Here is a 20,176-nt window from a genome sequence, read left to right as displayed (position 1 = left end):
GAAACCATGGTTTGAGGTAAAACAAAACACTTTAATAAGGATTTCAAGAAAAAAATGGATCAAAATTTCTGTGAAAATATTGGTAAAAATAGACATTTTCAATTATTTTCAAAATTTTCTCCACTAATTCTATCATGAAAAGTTTCGGGGGTGTGTGTGAAATTTTCAACAAAAAACCCACAACCTTTTTCATACAAAAAGTTTTGTTCATCTCTAATTAGTATTATTTACTCTTTACAGTACTCTCTAGAGGCCAAAATAAAAATGGGCCCTCAATGTGATGGAGTATGGACAAATGTATAAAAAGAGACAAGTCCAGACCCAGAGAGCTTACATTTAAGGCACTGATCCTGCAAAGTCTTAGGCATGTGCTTAACTTTATGCACTATGAGTAGACCCGCTAACTTAAATGAGACAACTTGCAGTGCGCAAAGTTAAATACATGTATAAGTTGTTGCAGAACTGGGGCCTAAATTAAGACAGGACTCAGCAAGCTAGTGTTCCAACCAAGCAGAAGAAATGGAGAGAAGATGAGGGTAACGAAAATTCAAAGCGCACTTTGAGCCAATGACAGATAAGGAAGAAACACAAGATATATAAGGAGTGGCCCCCACTCTCCACCAACCCCAACCCAGAAATAAACCTGTCACCTAGAGAGAGAGATTTTAACATGCACAGTATGTACATTATAAAAATAAATACAAAATATAAAATACTCTGAGAACGGTGTAGTTACTTGTGCATTCAAGTTTGCAGACAAGAAAATAGTGCTCCCTTCAAGACTCAGTCTGCCTGACTTTCCAGACATCTCATCACAGCTGGCATTCAACAGAGCCTCAAAAAACGTCCCCATCTATAGACCAGATTCTTAACTGGGGTAAAGCTGCATAGCTCCATTGAACTAATGAAGCTGTGTTGATTTTCACCATCTGAGTATCTGCAGTTCTGTCTATAGAATAGATTGTTCTTGTCCCCTCTGACCGCATCTCTGGAACACTATAATAATTTGCTTGTTAAATGTACAACATTGTAAAATGAATTTTCTTCCCCACCAGATGCTAGAGCCTGTGTTTTTATTTCATGTATAATCCGACTCAGATCAATGCCTGGATTGAAATTTCACACACACAGTGATGTGCTGTGTTGACTGACCTAGGTATCCTGGGTCATAGGATTTCTTTCATAGACACAAAATCTCTACAGGTGATCACAATTCAGCTGGTAGATTCCTATTGGAATGTAACACTGGAGAAGCAATTTAAAAAAGAAATCTTTGCTAGATATAGTATGGCTGGAAGGAGAAAATCCCCTTCATATTTGCCAAGCTTGGGTTCAGAAACCCTGACATTTCAACGAATCATTAGTTTTGAAACACATCAGCTGCATTCTATTCTCTACACAGGAAAAAATGCATCTGGTTTTTCAAACCTATTTACTTTGGAGTCACCAACCATCAGCTGGAAATCTTCTTTGCATCAGCTATGCAATCTACCCTGTTGGGTTTAACTCTGTGATGAAAACATAGATGAAGAGTGTTCTAAGAGCTTACTAAGGAATACTGGTGGTTAAGGGGAACATTGGCAGTGGATTCATTCTGTCTTTGCGTCCATTCTCAATCTGACCCCGCTCATACCAGCCAGGACCCTGCAAGCTCTCTCCTGCACACAAAGCCCTATATCCCCATTTCCAACCTATCAGCCTAATCCTGTAAACAGTTATTACCAGGCAAAGTGCTTCCTTCAGAAGACTAATCATGGACAGGAAGCACTGTGCTCTGGAATATCTGCAGGATTCGACCCTAAATCCTGAACAAAATATTTCATTTGACCCAAAACAACCTTTTTTTTTTTAAGTTTTAGTTTTTCCTAAAAAAAAATTCATTTCAGATCGAACTGAAACAATTTAATTTTTCCAGTTAAGCCATCAAACCAAAAAAATCAACTGTTCACCTGTTTCTAGATTTAAGTGTTGCGTGGGGTGAATGTCACCCTGGGTATTTCAGTTTGCCAGCAAAAGTAAAGCACTGGGGATTTATAACAAGCCCAGAATGTTCAGGAATATAAAGAAACATGATGATGGTAAAATACCTCACTCGTACATAGCGCTTTTCATCAGTGAATTGCAGAGTATTTTACAAACATCAGTATCATTATCTCCATTTTGCAGATGGGGAAATTGAAGTATAGAGAGACTAAGAAACTTGCCTAAAGTCATACAGCAGAGCAGTGGCAGAGCTGCATATAGAATCCAGGTCTCCTGAGTTCCAAGTCCAGTGTTCTAACCACTAGGTAACACAGATTTTATTTTATTTTTAAATCACTGATTTTCTATTATGAAACATTTGTTTTAAAATGATTATGCACAAATTGAAGACTTGGAGAAAAACATTCCATCCTCCCCATTTCTTTTGACTATATACTTTTGTGTTTTACAGAGTTAAAAAAAAATTAAGGAAAATAAATTCCTTTTCTGTAGAATTACAGTACATGTACTTCCTAAGTGAATGTATTTTCACTGGAGGATTACATCATCATTTGATTCTAGGATCATTATATGTTCTACCCTTAGACTTAAAACTGCCCTTGGGATTCAAGCATTTTTGAATGTCAGAATAAAATACATAGTTTGCTGAGAGCTATTTGAGTAACTGCAAGAGCATTTCAGAGCCAGAAGTTCATAGCTTTCATATTGGAGGCAGTAATAAAGAGGTGGCATTATGACAAAAGATGAGGAAGTTTGGCTTGAACCAGTAGGTAGAAAGAAGAATGTCTAATACGGGGAAGGGACACATTGTAACACACTGACTAAGCAGGTGATATTATGTCACCCCCTACTGGAGCTCACAAAGAATATGTAAACATTAATAATACCAAAGCTTTTGTCCTTTTAACTCAAGTGGTAGAGACTCGTGCTTTGTGAGCTAAGATTTCTGGGTTCTGTCTTCACTGAGTCCCCACAATTCCTGTAGATATACAACACATACTTCATTGAAGATTGGCACTATCTAAGAAGTATTGTGTCATTTCTTTTCCACCCCGAGTGCTGCGCCTCTAAAATCTATCCACTTAAACTTTGGAGAGAGAGAGAGATCAATGAAAAGAAAAATAAATTGAGTGAATTTTAGGGCTGGTGAAAGTTGCAGGACTGATAACTCTGGAGAAAGCTAATGGATTGACACCCTCTGTATCTTATATGCAATTCCATGAGCTATCCAGTCCCCAAGGGAAAGGTATCTAAAACAACACACACAGCAATGACTGAAAGAGAACAGAAATGAAATCATCTTTGTAAGCTTTCTTTTTTTGTCTCTTCTTAGTAACTCAAATTCTGCATTGCACTGTCTATCTGGTAATATCTAGACTAATTGCTTTGCTCTTGATATCAGAGCTCATCAACCGGTATAATTTGATAAGGAATCTTCTGAATTCTGCCTTTCTTTGCCCTCAGTGTACAAAACCTTGAAAAATGAACATGCCTCGTGACAGAACTGTTGATGTACAATGTAAGACCTCCATGGAAACATTGGACAGATATCTTGCTCATTTCACTACAGGGGAAATTACACATAGAAAGTACCATAAATATCAATATATAAAGAGGGAGATCAGGAAAGGTTTTGATCATTTAATATCATAGAAGCATAGGACTGGAAGGGACCTCGAGAGTCATCTAGTCCCGTCCCCTGCACTCATGGCAGGACTAAGTATTATCTAGACCATCCCTGACTGTTGTTGTCTAACCTGCTCTTAAAAATCTCCAATGATGGAGATTCCACAACCTCCTTAGGCAATTTATTCCAGTGCTTAACCACCCTTACGGTTAGGAAGTTTTTCCTCATGTCCAACCTAAACCGCTCTGGCTGCAAGTTAAGCCCATTGCTTCTTGTCCTATCCTCAGAGGTTAAGGAGAATATCAAATTCACAGATATATCCTTGTATATCTAGTATTTCCATTGACTTCAATGGTGTTATTCTGGATTTATGCCATAGTAAGTGGTGCTAGAATCTGTTCCAACATATTTCTTCAGTCCTACTTCTGACTTATATATACTTCTTTTAAAAAAATGACCACTTTATAATACCGTGTAGAATTCAATTATATACAGTAGTAAATCTTTCCCAGCCACTAGAAAATGCATTAAGACAATCAATTCTAGAGAATCTTGTGCATTTCAAGGCATAATGTATTTCTTCCCTTGCTGGCACAGAAATATATTTATAACTTCACATACAGTAAAATGAAGGGGGTGGGGGAGAGGTACTTTGTCTGGATAACAGTGGATTCGTTAAAAGAGAGAGACCTCTGGCATTTCATCAGCTTTCTCTTCACGTTCAGCATCTTTCCACCCACTCAGAAATGGTAAATCATGTCTCTGCTAGAAATTTTTATTTAACAAAGCAACAACACTTTTTTTTTTTTGGAAGGAGAGAGGACTAAGCCCGTTCTTCTTTGCCAGTGCAGAGTTTTCAGTGGGTGAGGCAAAGTTCACAGCACAGTGGGCATAGTTTTTGTCCCAGCATACTAGACAGTAATCTATTCTACTCTTGCCAGACAATCAATTTCAAACCTCTACAGTGCCTATTTGTAGGATTCATCTCAAAAACACTTGAAAAACAGGGCTTCTGTTTTCTTTTTCTTTTTCAAGTGCCAGCTGGACCAGAAACGATGGGCTAAAATTCAGGGCCAGCGATGCATGGACTGTCATCCAAACAAAAGATGGTGTTCACTGCTAGGGAGGTGTGTGATGGAAGAACCGGGCTGTACTATGGCTTATCCTGGAAGAGACTGGTAAGGGACTGGTGGAGAGGCTGAGAAAGGCATTGAACAAGATCAGAGGATGTGATTTGTCAAGGCCACGTAGGACAGGGCTGGAGAGCTAGCGTAAGAGAAAGTCATGACATGCCAGGGGTGGTATAACGAAGTTTGATGGGACTCTTTAAGGAAAAAGACTTGAGTTTTCAAAGGGAGGTAAACACCCAAATCCTATTGACTTCCAGTGGAAGCTGGGTACTTGACTCCATGAGGCTCCTTTGAACATCCTAGCCCAAGGAGAGGGGCAGATGCCCCTGAGGAAGGAAGGGATGCAACTGAGATCAAATAGTGGTCTCATGATTGGGAATGCTAGGGCCACAGAGTTATCCATGAGCTCTGGGGCAAGAGGGTCAAGATTCCTCCCCTTCCTCCCAGCAGGGAATTCCCAGCACCCAGAGCAGTTACTCCATCTGCGTGCTGGTGGGAGGCCTAAGGGAGAGCAAGGCGCTATGAAGCACTCATTTGCAGCAGCCAGCAGCAAGCGTGGTCAGCCTGGCCCCATCAGACCAAAACAATAAAGGCATTTTACAAAGACAGGTGAGCAGGTGCCACTGGGGTGGCACAGCTCTAGGTGTTACGATAGAAAAACTGTCGAACACGCATCTACGCTCATCACTGCTAGAACGGTAAAGGTGCATGGCTTACATTGTCAAACCCTGTTGCCATCTGCAGATGCGAACTTCTTCAAGTCAGTCATCTGCACATGGTTTAACATTTGCTGTTTTGCGGACATATTGGTTGTGCATTGTATGCCCCAGTGATATCATTTAGGGCCTGATCCATAGTCCCTTGAAAAGTCAATGGGAGTCTTTTCCATTGAATTCAGTCGTCTTCAGATCAGGCTTTAACCAGTAGATTGCAACTGAAAATCCTGATTTCACACCGGGGCACCACAATGCTACCACCTGAGTGTCCATTTAGGGTATGTCTACATTGCACACTGAGGCAAGGTCTGCGGGACGTGGGCCTGTAGTCTCAGTGTTGCCATACTGAGCAATCACTTCAACGTTCAGCAATTCTTTGTGAAAATAGGTTTTCATTTTCAGCTCTAGAGTTCACATACCTCATCAGGAAATTGTTTTTTTCTGCATTGTTATTGTTCTGTTAAGCAAACCGAAAGACACAAGCATATTACAAGAGCCTGATAACCACCACAACAATCGAAGGAAGGTGGTCTAGGGAAGGTTTGTTCTTTAGCCAAGTTTGCCAGCATTCCAAATCCCTAATAAGCCATTTCTTAGATACCTCTGAAGAGAGGAAGGATGGTCCAGTGGTTAGGGTGCTGACTTGGGAAATCTGAGCTCAATTCCCTGCTTTAACAAAGACCCCCAGTGTGCCCTAGGGCAAGACATTTAGGCTATGACCCCACTACAAGCACTGCAGCTACACCGCTGTAGTGTAGACACTTGCTACAGCAACAGAAGGGGATTTTCTATTGCTGTAGTAAACCACTCCCTCAAGAGACAGTGGCTACATTGATGGAAGAATTCTGTACTGGGAGAAGTCTGTACTACATCTCTCGGGGGGCCGGGGGAGGAGCTGAATTTTTGACACCCTTGAGCAACATAGCCAGGTCGCCCTAAATTTTAGGTGGAGACCAGACCTTAATGTCTCTGTGCCTTAATTCCCCCTCTGTAGAATGGTGATAATAGCACTGGCCTACCTCACAGGGGTGATGTGGGAGGGGAATAAATTCATTAAAGATTATTGGCGCTTAGATACTCTGGTAATGGGGGCCATATAAGAACTAAAATAGAAAGCTTATTTGAAACTGTTTGGAGACGCTATATCAAAAACAAAGGCTCTTCGGGCCTGAACCAGAAGGGTGCTGGACATCTGCAAGTTCTATTGATTTAAATGATTTTTGGGTGTGTAGTCTGTGCTTAGCCTCTGGCCAGAACAGAGAAAAACCCATGGTCAAAGAACATAGGAACAGCCATACTGGATCAGATCAAAGGTCCATCTAGCCCAGTATCCTGTCCTCTGACAGTGGCCAATGCCAGGTGCCCCAAAGAGAATAAACAGAACAGGTAATCATCAAGTGATCCATCCCCTGTCGCCCATTCCCAGCTTCTGGCAAACAGAGGCTAGAGACACCATCCCTGCCCATCCTGGCTAATAGCCATTGATTGACCTATCCTCCAGGAACTTATCTAGTTCTTTTTTGAATCCTATTATATCTTGGCCTTCACATCTTCTGGCAAGGAGTTCCACAGGTTGACTGTGCATTGTGTGAAAAAATACTTCCTTGTGTTTGTTTTAAACCTGCTGCCTATTAACTTCATTTGGTGACCCCTAGTTCTTGTGTTATGAGGAGTAAATAACACTTCCCTATTTACTTTCTCCACACCAGTCATGATTTTATAGACCTCTATCATATCCCACTTAGTCATCTCTTTTCCAAGCTGAAAAGTCCCAGTCTTATTAATCTCTCCTCACATGGCAGCCGTTCCATACCCCTAATCATTTTTGTTGCCCTTTTCTGAACCTTTTCCAATTTCAATGTATCTTTTTATCAAATATCAAAATGGTATCTTTTTTGAGATGCAACCACATCTGCACGCAGTATTCAAGATGTGGGTGTACCATGGATTTATACAGAGGCAATATGATATTTTCTGTCTTATTAACTATCTCTTTCCTAATGATTCCCAACATTCTGTTCACTTTTTTGACTGACGCTGCACATTGAATGGATGTTTTCACAGAACTATCCACCATCACTCCAAGATTTCTTTCTTGAGTGATAACAGCTAATTTAGACCCCATCATTTTATATGTATAGTTGGGATTATATTTTCCAATGTGCATTACTTTGCATTTATCAATATTGAATTTCATCTGCTATTTTGTTGCCCAGTCACCCAGTTTTGAGAGATCCCTTTGTAGCTCTTCACAATCTGCTGGGGACTTACAAAACTACTCAAGATAGTTATCTGCAAATGTTGCCACCTCACTGTTTACCCCATTTTCCAGATCATTTATGAATATGTTGAATAGGACTCGTCTCAGTACAGACTCCTGGGGGACACCACTATTTACCTCTCTCCATTCTGAAAACTGACCATTTATTCCTATCCTTTGTTTCCTATCTTTTAACCAGTTACCAATCCATGAGAGGACCTTCCTTCTTCTCCCATGACAGCTTACTTTGCTTGTGCTTTGCTCAAGATGGAAGGCATGAGTCCTGCATGCATTCCTCCATTGCCTTTGTTGTTGTGCTTGAAACTTAACATAAGGAATAGATCTATAAAAAAAAATACATTTCTCCCAACAAACCCAGCAAAGAAACTTCAAGAGATCAGGCAAAATGTATTAAAGAATTGCCACCACTGAACCTATCCAATGCAGATCCCATAGAGAGCAACGGAGCCCCAGGCCAATTCAAATTTGTACATTTACTTTTGGCACTCACAGCTCCATTCATTGTTAACTGGTTCATTGAGAAAGTCAGAGCACAGTTGCTATTTTATGCATCAGGAGGAGAGGAAAAAAACAACAGACACAGACCAAAAGTGTGTGTGTGTGTGTGTGTGTGTGTGTGTGTGTGTGTGTGTGTGTGTGCGCGAGAGAGAGAGAGAGAGGTGGGAAAAGAAAAAAATAACCTCTACGAATTAAGAAATAGTCAGTGTGCGTGTTTCCAAGTGTGTGACGCTGAATACCAAAATCACCACCTGCCACGCTGATAAAGCAACATGACCCAGCATGCAGGATGCCTCTTTATATAAATTGTTAGCTTTAAATATACCTCAGACAAAGGCTTTGGTGTCTTAAGAAGGCTAATGGTATAAATAGGCCTGTTCAAACTATGCAACACAATAGGACTGAGAAGTTGTCTTTTCTCCCTATTGTTGGCTACAGCAGAGGTCTAGTCTCTTGTTTTTGTTCAGAAGCATTTTGGCCTAGATTTTCAAAATGTAGTGATTTCAGATGCCTCTAGTTTTGGATACCCAATTTGAGATGGCTTAAATGGACCTGGTTTTCAGACAGATGCTGTTTAAAAATAAGGCCCCATTAGGTGTCTCAAGTTCGCCACCCAAAAACCGAGACATCCCAAGTGTGCCAAGTCATTCCTGAAATCTTTGCCTTTACATTTGTTATATAGTGGTGGAAAGGGTTAAAGGATGGAGACACTCGTCACAGGACAAACAGCAGCTTCATGGATGGCGTATAATTAATGAACCTGACAAATGCACAACTTCATGTATATTCCAGCAGGCTATCCAAAGCACTTCTACGCAGGATACCTGTGCCACGAAGAGAGGTCTCTTGTTGCGTCCTGAGACGAATGACAGGCAAGCGGAGGCTATAGTGTGCATGGAAGAAATCAGGGAGAAAATGAACTTGGGACTCTCGGTGATAGGTATGCTGGAGAACTCACATTTGAGGTTAGCTAGACATGTGACAAGAATGGGAGAAGAATGGCACGCAAAGAAAGCATGGGAGGAAGAGGGCAGCAAGAAATACTGAGGATACGATGGAAAGACTCTAGCAGAGAAGTCTGAAGAGAGGAGGACTGGAACTCCAAGACTCATGAGTCCATGTGTCATGGACTAAAAGGAGTGACGAAGAATCCTGGGCACCACCAACCTTGTGTAAATGGGAAAAGGAGTCGAGAAATGCAGTGGAGTCATGCCAAGCAGGCAGTTAAGCCTATAGTAATGTCTGCTAATCAACAGCAGACCAAGGTTTTCAAAGGTGACTTGAGATTCTGGATGCTCCCCTGGAGACGCTATAAAAATGTCTGATGGTCTGAAAGTTCTGAGCACCTGCCCTATGAAAATCATCCCCCTTTCAATGCATCTCAAGCTGGGCGCCTGAAAGTGGAGGCACCCAAAATTGCAGATCACTTTTGAAAACATTGGCTTGTTTGGGTAAGCCACCGGTGAGTGCATGTTATAGGTACGCCTCTGTGCTTGATCTGCAAAAGATATGAGTGGGACAGCCCCAGCTAGAGACTCTTTAGATTAAGCTGTAGAAACTCATGGTTCTAGCTCTGGAGGTTTCTGGGTCAATCCCTGGAGTATGTGCCAATATGGTGGCCATAACTGGACGTGCACAAGTCCATGGGGCCGGATGCGCTGCATCCGAGGGTGCTAAAGGAGTTGGCGGGTGAGATTGCAGAGCCATTAGCCATTATTTTTGAAAACTCATGGCGATCGGGGGAGGTCCCAGATGACTGGAAAAAGGCTAATGTAGTGCCCATCTTTAAAAAAGGGAAGAAGGAGGATCCGGGGAGCTACAGGCCAGTCAGCCTCACCTCAGTCCCTGGAAAAATCATGGAGCAGGTCCTCAAGGAATCAATTATGAAACATTTAGAGGAGAGGAAAGTGATCAGGAACAGTCAGCATGGATTCACGAAGGGGAAGTCGTGCCTGACTAACCTAATTGCCTTCTATGAGGAGATAACTGGCTCTGTGGATGAGGGGAAAGCAGTGGATGTGTTATTCCTTGACTTTAGCAAAGCTTTTGATACGGTCTCCCACAGTATTCTTGCCACCAAGTTAAAGAAGTATGGGCTGGATGAATGGACTGTAAGGTGGATAGAAAGCTGGCTAGATCATCGGGCTCAACGGGTAGTGATCAACGGCTCCATGTCTAGTTGGCAGCCGGTTTCAAGCGGAGTGCCCCAAGGGTCGGTCCTGGGGCCGGTTTTGTTTAATATCTTTATTAATGATCTGGAGGATGGTGTGGACTGCACTCTCAGCAAGTTTGCAGATGACACTAAACTAGGAGGCGTGGTAGATACACTAGAGGGTAGGGATCGGATACAGAGGACCTAGACAAATTAGAGGATTGGGCCAAAAAAAACCTGATGAGGTTCAACAAGGACAAGTGCAGAGTCCTGCACTTAGGACGGAAGAATCCCATGCACTGCTACAGACTAGGGACCGAATGGCTAGGTAGCAGTTCTGCAGAAAAGGACCTAGGGGTCACAGTGGACGAGAAGCTGGATATGAGTCAACAGTGTGCTCTTGTTGCCAAGAAGGCTAACGGCATTTTGGGCTGTATAAGTAGGGGCATTGCCAGCAGGTCGAGGAATGTGATCGTTCCCCTTTATTCGACATTGGTGAGGCCTCATCTGGAGTACTGTGTCCAGTTTTGGGCCCCACACTACAAGAAGGATGTGGAAAAATTGGAAAGAGTCCAACGGAGGGCAACAAAAATGATTAGGGGTCTGGAGCACATGACTTATGAGGAGAGGCTGAGGGAACTGGGATTGTTTAGTCTCCAGAAGAGAAGAATGAGGGGGGATTTGATAGCAGCCTTCAACTACCTGAAGGGGGGTTCCAAAGAGGATGGAGCTCGGCTGTTCTCAGTGGTGGCAGATGACAGAACAAGGAGCAATGGTCTCAAGTTGCAGTGGGGGAGGTCCAGGTTGGATATTAGGAAAAACTATTTCACTAGGAGGGTGGTGAAACACTGGAATGTGTTACCTAGGGAGGTGGTGGAGTCTCCTTCCTTGGAGGTTTTTAAGACCCGGCTTGACAAAGCCCTGGCTGGGATGATTTAGTTGGGAATTGGTCCTGCTTTGAGCAGGGGGTTGGACTAGATGATCTCTTGAGGTCCCTTCCAACCCTGATATTCTATGATTCTATGATTCTATGATCACATAGGCACTAGACCTACAAACATTAGTAGGCTTTCCTCCATGGGCCACAGCACATGCAGCGGTCTATGAGCCAACCACCTCATACCGCTCACTATCTGATTCAGTAGTCAACTGACTGATAAGATTCCGACAGCTGAGCCAACCACCAAACATTGTGCATCATCTGGAGCTTTGACCCACAAACTTAGCGTTACACAGTTTCGAGCATCTGCCATTATTTAGAACCACAGCAAATGTTGGCTGGAGTCCTCGGTAAAAACTGTGAATGAACGGGGCTGCTTCCATACTGAAAAGACTAAAACACCACCACCTAAAGTCCATACTTGGAAAATTTGTATCAATGTAGCTACACCAGTTTGCAAACTCCCAGTATAGATGTGTTGCACTGATGTAAAATGGGGCTTACTCCGGTTTCACAGCATATTACACCAGTGCAGGAGTTCTCAAACTGGGGGTCGAGACCCCTCAGGGGGTCGCAAGGTTATTGCATGAGGGGTCGCAAGCTGTCAGCCTCCACCCCAAACCCCGCTTTGCCTCCAGCATTTATAATGGTGTTAAATCCATTAAAAAGTGTTTTTAATTTATAAGGGGGGGGGGGGTCACACTCAGAGACTTGCTATGTGAAAGGGGTCACCAGTACAAAACTTTGAGAACCACTGCACCAGTGTAATGCATCTGTGCTGAGGGGTTGGAGTGGTATAACTGCTTGGTTTAGCAGCTGTTTGCAAAAGTAAGGGGAGCTGACTAAAGACAATTAATGACGCACTGGCTAAGCCAGATCCCAGACGAAATGGGAAGACCAGCATCAGAGTAGAACAAAATAAAGGATGTGCAGGAATCTACATACTCCCAAGCCCTCTCCAGCCCAGCCCAGCTGGGGAGAAGGAAATCCGTTATTTAGAAATACTCTTTTCCAATGCTGGTGAAGAAGTGCCGGGTTTATTACCTGGCTAAATTACATACTATTTTCAGAGAGAGAAAATACATCCTCAGGGATTATGACAATGCTAAAAAATGTGCAGGCTCCAAATTAATTCCTCTGCAGGGTCTAGAGGAGGAACTAACTGTTCCTCAGTTCTTCAGAGGAAGAAATTTTGTTAAATTTATCTACTGGACTTAGAAAAAAACCAACGCCCTTCCCCAACCACCTTATATCTTTCAGAGTCTCTGCCCTCCCTCCCCCAAGTTTGCACTGGCTTTTGTTGATGCCAACGAGATTTCCAAATATTTCCTTCCTCATTTCATTCTGTTAAACCACTGATTGATAGAATGGTTTAATACAGCATAGAACTATCCCAGGGGAGATTGATTCCATTAGTAATGACAACTGACAATAGATTATGAACAGGCAGCTCCTCACATAAATTCATTAAAGCGTCAGCAACAGAAGCCAGGCCGTGGCTATGCAGATGTTCTATCCCCTTCCTCACTGCATCCTTATTGCTCTCCACATAGAAACTGAACCGGGGTCCTTGCCCTCCGAATTTTCTGCAGAGGCCAGCAGGACACAGAATCCTGCCTTCCGCTGGCCTCATAAAAATCACCACAGCCATCTCAGGCCAATACTGGAAGCTGTTGTAGCCTCCTCAGTCCCTGGATATAGTCATGAATAGAGCTGAGCGAATGATAGATGGTGGTACTGAGAAATCCAGAAAAATAATTAGTATGGAACCAAATCTGAAATGTTTTCCCTTGGGTTTATTTTTCTTGACAAACCAAAACAAAAATAAAAGGAATTTGTTCAGGTTAAAAAAATTTCATTTTGAAAATGCCAATATCAAAATGGTTCATTTCTATTTTTTTAATTTTTTCCCCTCTGTTTTTCATTCAGCCAAAACTATTTGCTAAACTCGACCTGAATTCGCAAAGCGTTTTGTTCACCCCCAAACTGCATTTCTTTTCTTTTCTTTTTTTTTTTTGGCAAATTTACTATTCGGTAAAATAAATTCACCCAGCACGAATCTCCCGGGCTTGTGCCTCATCCTGTCCTCGGCACATCCATCACCACCTGGTGGTGAGAAGAGAAAATCCATTCTCCTCTACATGGCTGGAACCAGCCTTCCTTCCCTTCTTGCAGCACAAAAGCTCCCATGTTAACAGAACATGCTTGGCTGGTCTGATGGCCCATGGCTGCATAGTGCCCTGCTATGCAGGAGATCAGTGTGCTTTGCTAAGTGTGCTAGGCCGCTGCAGAACATCTGATGAAGACACTCTGTGCCGACGGGAGAAAGCTCTCCTGTTGGCAAAATAAAACCACCTCTATGAGTGGCACAAGCTGTCCCGCCAGCATAGTGCTGTCCACACTGACGCTTATGTTGGTGTGGCCTATGTCACTCAGGGGGGTGGTTTACTCCCACCGAGTGACATAGGTTATGCCAACGTAAGCTGTAGTACAGTCACAACCTTAGACACTTTCCAAATTTTTATCCTTATTCTTACTTAAAAAAAAAAAAAAAGCTGACACTCTGGTCAATGGAATGGTGTCTTTGCACCACTCTAGCTAATCCTTGATCCCCACTAGAGGCACACCCCCTCCCCACTATGGAAAACACTGCACTAGAAATCCTTTTGTCCTTCAAACCATACACCATAATCACCCAAACAAAGTGCTCATAAAAATCTTCTGGTATCAGATAACTTTTGTTTGTAAGAAAAAACGAGTTCTGGGAAAGTTTAAGACATCTACGCACGGTTACATTTTATATTCACTTGTAAACAGAAAGCATCAGTAAAAACCCCGTCTGAGCAAATGGCGCTGAGATGGAGACCTAGGGATTGAAATATGTAATTGACAACGTTCTCTGCAAAACTGTACTCTGTTTGTACAAGCTCTAGCTAGAAATTTTACAGAGACAGAGCAACCGCGATAGAAATTAACGTTCCCTCAGCTCTATTGATACTATTGTTCAACACTGTGTTGAACTGAAATAGTCTTTACAGTGTTACCCTCCCCCATCTCCACCCTACAACCTCTTGAACCATCACGCAAGAACATGGAAAGCCTTTCTTTCCAGAGTGGATCTGATCTTGGTTACTGTATAAAGAGAGTGAGTGAGCTGCCTTGACAGGAACCGATATAATGCAATTCAAAGCTCAAGTGGGAAGGAAAATAGGAAACATACATTTGAAAAACCCTTCATTCTCCCGATCTGTGCCACTGTACAGCCCTCATCAGAGATTAATTATTTTCTGAATGTCCATTACTCTTTACCTAATATTTGCAACAGGAAGAATGCCCCAGTTTTATATTATTTCAGGTCTGTCTCTTACACACCCTGTTCCCATCTGTGCTCTCTCTACTCTTCTACCATTGGCATCTTTCTCTGTCTTCCCGCAGTCCTGCTAGTGTTGTTGCAAGATCCTTCCCCTCTGCAGCTCAAGCCATCTGGAACAGCCTTCCTGTATCACACCAACTCCCTCCCAATTTCATTTGAACACGCATCTCTCATCCCTCGCCGGTTCCTTTGAATTTCTCTCTCCTTCTGCTGCTGTTTATTATTTAACTCTGTCATTGTATTATTTAAACTGTGCTGGGAACAGAATCTGGATGAAAGCACCATTAATATAGGAACTTGGGCCTCGGCAAAAATACCATGCAAGCCAAAATCGTGACAGTTGGAGAATGAAAGATTGGATGGATAGTGGCAAAGCAGTTTCTGGAAGCCAAAAATGTATCTTCTGCCTCCGCACCTGATACAGAAAACTTCTCCGAGGTGCCTCTTGACATGCTGATTCTATGGTGTGGTGCCCCAGGCCTTCAGCTAACAACCTACATAAGACAGAGTTGCACCTTCTAGTGTCTATGTTAACACCTTCAACTGCCTGGGCCCACTTATAGTTTTGGAATGGACATAACAGGGCTGCAGTTACTCTCAACTTTCTTTAGATACTTGAGGGGATTTTTCCAAAACTGTCAACATGCAAAAATCACTACACATGTCCAAGCCTTTCCCTTTTGCAAGAAAGTTTAAAGTCTGCATTAGTGGGATGTTGAGAGTGAATTTAGACCCAGTTCAGCAAGGCACTTCAGCATGTGCATTACTTCAAGCGTGTGCTTAAGGCCCACTGAACTTACGCATGTACTTAAATACTTTGTTGCACGGGGATGGGACTTAAATACTGCTTAAATATTTTGATAAATCAAGGCTCTGATATTTGAGTAGGTAAAATAAGCAAAGGAAACATGCCACACAGCAGCCCTGAGTTGCCCTTTGCTACATTTTTCTGCCGATTCACTCTTCTGAGAAGAGGCAGTCAAATTGCAGAGGTACATTTTAGACAAATTTGACCTGTTCAGAAAGAAGAGGGATACATTTTTGTATGCAAAATGAAAATGTGAGCGCGCCAGGCTTAGATGCGGCCTCATGGATACGTCAATGAACTAGAACTCAGGAAACGTGGTTCAAATTGGGGGTCTGCCATTGCTTTGCTGGGCGAGTCATGGCCCCTCCGTGTGCCTCAGTTTCCCCATCTACTAAAGATATTGCCCTCTTTTGCAAAGTGCTTGCAGATCTATGTAAGAGCTAGGAATTATTATAAGGTTTAAGATTGCGTACAATTTTTTTATGTACTCTGAAGCACACATGCAATTCAGTCAAGTCTTTATTGCCCACAGATAACCCTCCAGACTACTTCTCACAGCTTGTATAGCATCTGTCACCTAAGAATCATAAAACTCTGTTAATTAATTCTCACAGTAGTCCTGTGAGGAAGAGAAGCATTATTACTTTCCTCACCGTAGAAGCAAAGTAAACCGCAGCACAAAAGAGTTAAAGTCAGTGGCAAATAGAGAGTCCACAGCAGTGCCAGACATAGAACCCAGAATTCCACTGCTCCGGCTCGTGAGGCAAGGCTAGCCACAGGCATATACTGTTTGGTACGAAATGCTAGAGCTTTTTCCCTTTTGTATTAGTCAAGCTCTTTGATAAGTGACTCACCTGTGGGGCTCGATGGAGGCTGCCGAAGAACAATAATGATTTTCTGCAAAGTCCCGGTACTTCTTCATGTTTCTTCAAACACTGTTTCCCTCCCAGATATGTCATAATTCATTGCTGGTTCATCAACACTGAGTACTTACTCTGATGAATGAACAGTGGGAATACAGAGCTAACACTTTCAATCTTGTTCCTATCATCTCAGCATGTATCATAAACAAGTTTTAAAGGATTTTTTTACACCACTCAAATATGGCAGACTGAATGTCTGCAGGAACTAGTAACAGGAGACAGGCTGTCAGTTCCCACAAGGACTAGGCTTGATAGTGACCAAAAGCTGGTAGGCCACCCAAAAGCACTCAGACGTTATGTGAAATCACTGGTCATCCCACAATAGCAGAGAAATACTGGATATAGTTGTCCAATATTCCTGTCTCAAACAGCAGGCCTGGGAAAGGTGCAAGAAACCCTGCAGGAAGCGGTTACGAAATAATATGTCCATAGGGAAAGTTTATACCTAACCCCCAATGGTTAGAGGATTTCTTATGTCCTGAAGCACTAATGTTTCTATCCCTTCCAAAATTTAGGGGTGGACGTGTGTGTGTGTTGGGGGAGGGGTAATCCTTACTATAACAACTCAGCATAACCTTGTCATCATACAAAAATCCAATCCTTTTTGGAAGCCTGCACAGCTCAGTGCAGTTGTCAAGTTTACAGGTATCCACGCTGCAAAAACGGCCATCGCATTTGGCACTGGCTGACGCCTTAGACAGGAGTCTCAGCACCAAGGGCTGAATTCACATGGAAGGGGAGCTATCGGCTTACCCTGCTAGGGAAGGGTCGAGGCACATTGATGCGTCAGCATAGGAGCAGCTTGCAAATGGCACTGCCAGTGTACTTGTTCTGTGATAAACAGAGCGTTTCATTATCCCCAGACTTTGATCCCAAATTGTTCGACCTATTGCATCTCATAGAACACACGTAAGCACCAATAGGATATGATCAGCATTCTAGACATTTGACTAACTTCAGCTCAGTTCTGCCGGCTTGGAGTGCATACTAACTATTACCACATTGATGGCGAAGAGTGAAATATGACGTCTAAAGGGAGATCACCTGATGGGCAACCATATAGATTATATTTCTATTTCTTTGCCTCATTAGACAAACTAATCTATTTTCCCTTTAACACAGATGTTTGCTTTGCATTCCAATCAATATTCCTACAGTATGGTCTTATGTGGATCATAACAGAACTGAATAACCTTTACACAATTGTTCAATCTCAGCAAAATATTTCATGCTTTCATTGTTTCTTGAGACAGTGATATTTGCTCATTGATGTTACTTTAAAAAAAAAAGATCACTTACCTGCCAGAATATGCTGTCTATTGTATTTCCAAGAAAACCATCTCTCCCTTCTGAAGATACCAGCTTAGGTCCAAGAATGGTCATAAATTCATCAAAATCAACCTGGCCATCCCCTGGAATGAGAGGGAAACTATCAATGAGTCTTAGTTGATTGGTATCTCAAAGGTCGCTCAAAAGTCCATGTGCCACCCTGGATAGCTCTGCCCCCGGAAAGAAAACGAGTTATGAACCAGTGAGTGCATCATCCAGACACCATGATCACCAGCAAAATCACATCTGTTGCATGGGAAACAGCTCTCATTTCCATTCTTATTAGTGGTTTAATATTATATTACTATCCAAAGAGCAGCCAAGATCGGGGCCTCATTGTGCTAGGTGCTGTACAAAAAGAGATGAAAAGGCTGTCCCCATGCCCTGCTGAGGTTACAAGCAAGTCACTTCTAAAAACCAAAGGTTCTCGAGCATTTCAGCAAGATCGCAACTTCCATTAGCTGTAGGAGGGAGGCAGCATGGCAGCACTGGACTGAGTCTCAGGAGACTTGGGTTCTCTTCCTAGCTCTGCCACTGGTTTGCTAGGTGACCTTTGTCCCATCACATCATCTACCTGTGCCACGAATTCCCCATCTGTAAAAAGTGGGGATAATGATACTGATCTCCCTTGTAAAGTGCTTTGAGATCTGCAAAGGAAAAAGCTCTGTGTAAGAGCTAGGTATTAATTAATTTATTATTATTATTATCATCATCATCCTGTTTGTAAATCAGCCTGTAGAGAGTGAAATCTTCCCAAACTCTTATGCAGGTCCAGTTGCATCCTGCAGCGGAGGTTACCATACGAAGAACAGCCAGGCAATAATGTAACCACAAGGCAATTCATATCAGCCTTTATCAATGTGTATCTCCTAACAGCCCTGTGTACTCTGTATGCAGAGAAGACAGTGTAGACACAGATCCAGTGTCATCAGCAGAAAGAGGAGACTGCTCATGCCACTAATGAACTCAGCCTGTGCAGTCCCATGACCCCGCAGTATATTGTCTGTTTTGTAAATGAGCCCTGGCGCTGTTTGTAGTGTGTCCAAGTATTAATTATCACCTGGGAGGACTTTACAGAAGGATTAATACAAAATGCCAAGAAAGAAAGAGAGCGCTTCTCTAGTGGTTAAGGAATCTTTCAAATACTTTGCTTTTCCAGGTTTTAAAAAGGTGAGTGCAATGCACATCTGCCTCTTTGTACTTTTCAGCTCCCTATCATCACAGTACTAGAGCACCTCACAATCTTTTAATGCATTTATCCTCCCACCACCGCTCTGAGGTAGGGAAGTGCTGTTCTCCTCATTTGACAGTTTGGGAATGGAGGCATAGAAAGATTAAGAGACTGGCCTAGGGCCACATATTGAGACCAGGTCCACATTAGAAATGTTTGCGGATATGGCAATGTCATGTAAAGGGTGTGATTTATATGACAAGCCCTAATATAGATGCAGTTATGCCAACAAGAAACTGGTTTTGCCTGTGTAGCTTATGTTATCCAGGGAGCTGATACAAGTACTCTACCAGCAAAAAGCACTCTTATGCCAGTATAAACTGGCTACATCAGGGGGGCTTTCTAGTGCTGTTCTAGCGTAGACGTGGCATTAGCTGAACCCGGGTCTCCCAGGTCTCAAGTTAGCACCCTGATCATTGGGACCTTCCTGCTTCTCTTCCCAATCCTGCACCCATTTAACCGAGTGGGGACAGATTGGCCCCACAGGCGATTGTGTGGGTTTTGTTCTTAAATTATCAAGAATTAATCACTATTAAAAGATCAGACTAGAGCAGCTCTTGACAGTGGTCATTAGGAAAAAGCCAGTGTTAACTGGGGTATCTTAGATACTGCGGTGTGTGGTTACTTCCGAGTAAATACTGATTAATGGCAACACCTCCATTTGCATGTACGCGTGTGTTTTGTGGGCTGCAGGTATTTGCCCTTTTCAGTGTAACTAAGATAATTGTTTGCTGTTCTCCATTTGTACGTACGCCTCATTTGTTGAAATCCATATAAACTAAATTCTTATCCGAGCAGAAAAACTATGTCAAATAAGCCGAGCAGAGATGATTCCCTTTCCAGAACGATGATCTCTACCCACTCAAGAGTGCAGTCAATAATTTTCAGGAAGACACGCAGAGATGGAAAGAACATTCTGAGGGGGAAGCAACAAGCATGGCTCTGAAGAACATAGCGGGGATCCATAACAAGCTCAATCCTGCCAACTGCTGAGCAGTCTTGCCCCAGACCAGCAAGGCACTTCAGTTTGCGCATCGCTTCATTCATATCATTGGGAATGATCCTCACACACTTACAGCTAAGCATGTGCTTAATGCTTTGCCGGATCGCACTCAACACCTTATAGGATTCAGCCCCATGATAGAAGAGTCAATGCCAACATTCCTTTCATGGATAGTCTGCTAA

At 42.7% G+C, this 20,176-nt stretch overlaps 1 protein-coding gene across 3 annotated transcripts in view; it reads right to left on the bottom strand.

Moving 5' to 3' along the window:
- The window catches only part of CALN1 (calneuron 1), a 279,008-nt gene that overhangs the window by 68,099 nt on the left and 190,733 nt on the right, over nt 1-20,176 (bottom strand). For all 3 annotated transcript variants that reach the window (XM_065572755.1, XM_065572754.1, XM_005283447.5), the window contains one exon: nt 17,731-17,843. In XM_065572755.1, the coding sequence (XP_065428827.1) occupies nt 17,731-17,843 (113 nt within the window). The remainder of the gene's footprint in view (nt 1-17,730; nt 17,844-20,176) is intronic.

This window comes from Chrysemys picta, chromosome 19 (assembly GCF_011386835.1).
Source record: "Chrysemys picta bellii isolate R12L10 chromosome 19, ASM1138683v2, whole genome shotgun sequence".
Lineage (NCBI taxonomy): Eukaryota > Metazoa > Chordata > Testudines > Emydidae > Chrysemys > Chrysemys picta.
The sequence above is the reverse complement of the archived record's forward strand: the minus strand, read 5'-3'. Positions and strand labels throughout refer to the sequence as shown.